General features: G+C 39.1%; 1 protein-coding gene across 1 annotated transcript in view; it reads right to left on the bottom strand.

Annotated features, from left to right (window-relative positions):
• The window catches only part of SAAL1 (serum amyloid A like 1), a 35,575-nt gene that overhangs the window by 9,792 nt on the left and 19,811 nt on the right, over positions 1–5,972 (bottom strand). The window contains exons 4-7 of the mRNA XM_019652529.1: positions 3,241–3,320; positions 1,536–1,595; positions 1,286–1,401; positions 758–938 (exon numbers count right to left, since the gene is read on the bottom strand). Of these exons, the coding sequence (XP_019508074.1) occupies positions 758–938; positions 1,286–1,401; positions 1,536–1,595; positions 3,241–3,320 (437 nt within the window). The remainder of the gene's footprint in view (positions 1–757; positions 939–1,285; positions 1,402–1,535; positions 1,596–3,240; positions 3,321–5,972) is intronic.

Genomic DNA, 5,972 nt, shown 5'->3' with positions numbered 1-5,972 from the left:
AAGTCAAGAAGGCTTGCAGGCTGACCGGCCATGGGAAAAGAGTGGGATGGGGAAGAGTCAGTAATGGCTTCCACATCTCTTCCCTATTATCCAAATGGGCTAATGATGATCATTTACCGAGATGGAGAATATTGAAGCATGTTTAGGGGAAAGGTGATGAGTTTAATCCTCACTTGGATAAAGGATATAAAATTAATAGCCTTTAATGTGGGTTATAAAGAACTAAGAATGAACAACTGACCATTAAGCAGATCAATTCATAAATTAATTTTCTAGTCACTAGCAATAAACAGTTTCAATAACCTATAAGACCAAGTAATCACTCTTGGAAAGACATCAGAGTTCAAAAGTCAGTCTCTTTTCCAAGACTGGAATATATACACCAGGAGCAAGAAAACAAGTGATCTCTGACATTAATTGAAGAAGTTGTTAATGTCCAACGGAAAATAAATAAAGCACAAGAAAATCTATTTGACTGAAATTACACAAAATTGCACAAGATTTTACAACAGTAACTATAGTTAATGCTAAACAACAGCCTATAGCTAAGTAATATTAGAACAGGTGCTTTGTAACCATTATGATTCTTGCACAGACCAAATAATACTGTCACCACAACTATCAGTAGTGAATCGAACCTGACAAAGATGGGCTGTGTGCTATTCATCCTGCCCAAAGGAAACTAAGATGACTTATGTCTAAGGATACTTGTAGCAACTGGATTTTCCCAGAACGTTTTGCAGAAGAGCTCACCTACCGTACTTGTTTGGCAGCTTCAAGTACGCAGGGCACGATTCTGAACACTCGCTGCTCTTCAGACTCTTCCTGGGCTTGGTCCAGAGGCTGAGCAGCCCCATTTCTAATCCACTCCAACATTAGCTTCTCATCCAAATCAAACAGCTTGTCCACAACCTCCCCGACCTTCATTAGCAAGTCAACTGCAGGGAATAAAACAGATGCTGAAATGAGAAACACAATTTTAAAAGCAGTAATGTGAATCAGAATTCCTAAATGTATTCCAAAAAAGCCAATTCTTGCCAAAGCATTACTTATTCCAGAAGCAATAAATATGTTTACCTCCTTTGTTTAACTTTGCTTGTCTTCCTTCATTTTTAAATGGGGGATCTATCGGCATCTTGGGAGTTTAAGAAGAAATTTTATATCTTAAACTGAAATACTTTCTCACCTTACATTTAGTCTTTAAATGACCTCCAGAAATAGTTACCTGGTTTCCTAACAATTAAATGTTATCAAAAATTTTTTTCTAGATTACATGGTGACTTACCATTTGTTGAACTTGACATGATGAAGCAAATGCTATCATAAATAGCTGGATGTTCCCGGATTCTTTCAACCCAGACACTGGCCACTTCTGTCTGGGAAAGGCAAGTAAGCAACAACCTACATGATAAATGTGAGCTTAATATCTATCTTTCAAAATCAGTAAAGGAAATTCAGGAATGAAGAATTAACTCTATTTTTCTAGACTCCCTTATGGGTGAGTATACGGAGTCCATAAAAAGAGGAAAGCATACCTGCTTGTTTCCAGCAGAGTAGGAGGGTCTGAATCATACAAACAGCGCAGTATTACCTGGCTACAAAAACAAAATAGTCAAACCGATATGCCTCACTTCTCTCATTTCAAATATCAAAGTAGAGTTTCCACTTAATTTTTAAAATGTTTTAATTGTGAAATATAGCACATCTATAAAAGCCTGTAAGATACAAATCTACTTAGTAGCTATAAAGCAAACACTAATGTTTCCAAGAAACAGAACTGTGCTCTATCTCTGTAGCTCGTGTTTCCCTCCCAAATCACAATTCTTTCCAACCTAGAAATGACTACCATCCTGACTTTTCCAGCAATCATTTCTTTGCTTTACTCTGAAGTTTTATTATTTAATATATATTTGGTTTCGAACTTTATATGAAAGAAATTATATTGTATGTATTCGAGTTTTAGCTCTTTTGCGCAATACCATGTCTTTAAGATCTACCCATGTTGTTCCTGTAGCTATTGTTCTTTGATTCACTGCTGCAGAACATTCCACTGTGTGATTATAACACAATTTATTTTTCCAGCCTATTATTGATGGAAATTTGAGTTGATTCCAATTTTAAGCTATTTCAAGCAATCCGCTCTGCTCCTATAACACTTTTTGTATGAGTATCCTGACGTATGTGTACACGGTTTCTCTAATCATATGCCTACAAGTGGCATCGCTGGGTGACAGCATATGCATATCTTCCAACTTGACTAGCTAATGCCCAACTGTTCCAAAGTGCTTGAACAAATTTATATCCCATCACCAATGTAAATTGTTCCGTGGTTTTAAGATAAGCATTTAAGTGAATTTATAAAACTTGTTAACATTACTCATTCTCAGGTTTTGATAGAGACCACTAGAGACCAAACATAATCCTGAGTTATTTACTCCATGAATTATTGTAAATTACTGAGGAATAAATACCTTTAACTAGGAAGTTAAAGTCCCTCCACACCTAGCAGAGGCAATCACCTCTATTTTAAAGAGCCAGGTGCTTGAATCCTGTGATAAACCCTACAGCCCTAGCTGACAATTACCACCCAGAACAGTTTTCTTAAATTATTGTGGGCACAAATTACTTCAAGATTCTGATTAACAGCCACGGACTCTCTGCCTAGAATATGAATACACTCACAAAATTCAGCATATAATTCCAGGGTGTTCTCAAACCTCTTAAAGTAAGTACCAGGGTTTCCACCATTAAAAAACCCTCTGCCCAAAACTTTCCATCAAGAAGTATGAAAGTCTTTGAATCAGAGGCAACTTTCTAGTATCTTCTAGTCTGCTGGCAAGTCCCACCCCAATCTAAGTCAGAGTTATCAGGGTGACTCTGGTCAACAGTCTAGTTTTTCCAGACTCGGCCCTTGGGTTGCCTGGGCCTCGACTGTTTTGGACTCTGGTGGGGTGCCCCACCAGTTCTCATCCTATCTGGCTTACCACCTGCTGACAATTCAGGTGCCTTTACGACCGATAAAGAAAACAGGCCTAAATCCTGAATCATGTCCACAAACAGTGTGGAAGGCCCTAGCTACCATCAACATACAATGAAGCTCCTGGAGAGTGCTCCTCAGGAGAAAGGAAGTGCTACATTTCATAATATTGTCCTATCTCTACTATGTATTAGGATCTCCTTAGGAATATAAAATATGAACCTATATTTTTAAAGATGTAATTATTATGTAGTAAAACTTACCCAAGATTTTTATCACTGCTGATGGACACACATATCTCCTGGAAACAGGACATATTACCTAAAATTCCCACACAGATTTCCTGCCAAATCAAATTACACAGGTCACAATGGCTCTGAGGTAAAAGATACATACAAGAATAAACACTTAGAAAAAAAACTTTATTGAGCCTTAGAACAGAACAGGAAGCAGCATATAGAAGTATACTGCCTGCACCCTAACCTTGACAAGTTCACAGTATTTGGGAAGGGGTGAAAGACATGAGAAAAACAAAGATCAAAGGCAGGCAGGAGTTATGGAAGAAGAAATCTTACGGATGAACTGAGTCTTAAATGATTGGTAAGATTTAGATATGCAAATAAGAAAGACATTCAAACAAGGGGGGAAAGTATCAGGAAAGGCAAAAAGGAAATAATGTATATGGTTAATACAGTGGACAATAAAGAAAGCACCCTGGGGCCGGCCGAGTGGCGCGATGGTTAAGAACTGGCTTGGGACGCCAGAGGGCCCCNAAAAACAGGAAACAACTAAATGAATAACTATAGTGCTTCCCCACGTAACATCTCACCAATTGCTTGAATTCCATCGTTCACCGTGGTAAGCAGCTGTAAGATGTGCATGTAAACATCGAGCCCTTCCAGATTTTCAGAACTAAATACAAAAAGCAAAAACACTGAATTAACAACTTTACTGTGTATGGGGCTACAATCGTTCATTTATTCAACAAATATTCATCACTCTGTACTAGCTACTACCCCAGATGTTGAGGGTGAAACAGGGAATGGGACAAAGTCTGTGCTCACCCGAGCTTACGTTCTAATGGGGAGATCAAATAAATGTTCTGTGATATAATCAACGCACACAGGACAAGAAATAAAAATCCTTTTTCACTTTGTCCCACGAAAGCAACAACGCAAAAACCTGCTAGGTGATACTTCATCACTCTGGTTGAATAATCAGGACAAAAAATGACTGAGACTTTTATAGAGCAAATGTAAGGTCCACTGTACCAAGCACTGACAACAAGGAGCTCTTAAAACTTCACAGGATTATCCTAGTTCCCTAAAACCATGTAAGCATAATTTTTGTGATCAACAGGTTAGATTCTTAGAAACTCACAATCTTAGCTCTTCAACCAAACAATTAAGTGAAAAGACAGGGAACGATTAAAAGATTGCGCAGCAAATATTTATTTAAGTACTTACTATTTTCAGGCACTATGGTAGGGGCTGGGAAAACAGATGTATAAGTTTAGTGTCTAACAGGAAAGCAGCTAATTAACGGGGTAATAACAAAGTAGTCTGAATGTGACCCTAGAGGAAGTCCAAGGTGCTAGAGGACCACACTGTAAACAGACTTGCTTTAGTTTAGAGAGTCAGGAAAGGTATCTTAAGAGAAATTATGTTTATGCAGAAACCTGAGGGGCAAAGAAATGTTTGACGTAGAGGAGACAGTGTGTGCCAAGGTTTGGGTTAAGAGAGCTTGGCTCAGTTGAAGAAATGAAGGAAATTTCATGTGGTTGAAACAGAATACAAGGAATAAGGATNTTTTAAAAATTAGCAACCAGACAAATCTTATCCTGTATTTCGCAACTCAATGTCACCTCTTCAGAGCACCTCCGTGCTGGGCTGCTTTACTATATTCCCCTTGGATTTACTGCCACTTTCTTACTTGTGTTATCACCAACTCTTGACTCTAATACCCAATGATTTCCCTGTAGGTCACTCCAATCTATACTTACCAGCCTCTTTTATCTCTCACCCCCAGCCATAACTCTGCGAAGCCCCTATTCAAGGCTTAGGGCAGGCTGAGGGAGGGGTGTTAATCAGTGGCTTAGAGTTAAAGGAGCATCTTTACACTCTCTCGCCCATCACAAAAATCATACATAAAATCTGGGGGAGTGGGGTGGGGACAGATAAAGAACACCTAGTCCCATAACATCAAGGAAGATGTGTTCCCAGTATTCCAAATAAAAACTCTCTATATGATTTTCAACCAAAAGAGCACACATACAAGGAGGTTGGGAAGGGCACTGGGACTCAAAACCAGCATTTCCACCCTTTCCTTTAAGAAATCACCACAAAGAAACAAAAAGGTGGAGCAACAAAAACTGAACTCCAGATTGGATAAAACTAGGTGACAGCTGAAAACTCTAACACAAAGTAGGTAGAAATAGTGGCAAATGCAATATAAACAAGCAGGGAGTATGGAAAGAAGTGATGAGAGGATGCCCAAGTCTGCAGATCTCAGAAAGGGCCAAAAACGTCCATTTTGCTAAGGTGAAGCACATACTCTAAGGTACAAATCCAGAATTCCTTGTTTGCAACAGCAGGAACGAAGTGTATGAAGATGGCAGCTGGTGCTTTCCTGGGGTTCTAAGAAGCAGATGAAGAGGGGGCAAATGAGCAATCCCATAGACAAGCCATGTTTGCAGGAGGCAAATGCCAAGGGGAAAGGTAAGACTGCACTGTATGTAGCTACCTATCACCTGGGAAAAAGGGCGAGAGAAGACTCATAGACCCAACTCCTGTCGCCCTAGAACACAGCCTTAGCCTCTCTCCTATATGAACTTCCTGCAAACAGCTAGTCCAGGAAAAACTCAACTCATTCAAAGATGAGTAAGCAAATAAACCAGCATAGGAACAGCACAAAGACACGAACAGAAAAAGAAGGAAAAACAAATGGCAGGTGAAGAATACTCACCCAAATATGGTGACGTGAAGCTTATGAATAT

Source organism: Hipposideros armiger, unplaced genomic scaffold, assembly GCF_001890085.2.
Source record: "Hipposideros armiger isolate ML-2016 unplaced genomic scaffold, ASM189008v1 scaffold_181, whole genome shotgun sequence".
NCBI lineage: Eukaryota > Metazoa > Chordata > Mammalia > Chiroptera > Hipposideridae > Hipposideros > Hipposideros armiger.
The sequence above is the reverse complement of the archived record's forward strand: the minus strand, read 5'-3'. Positions and strand labels throughout refer to the sequence as shown.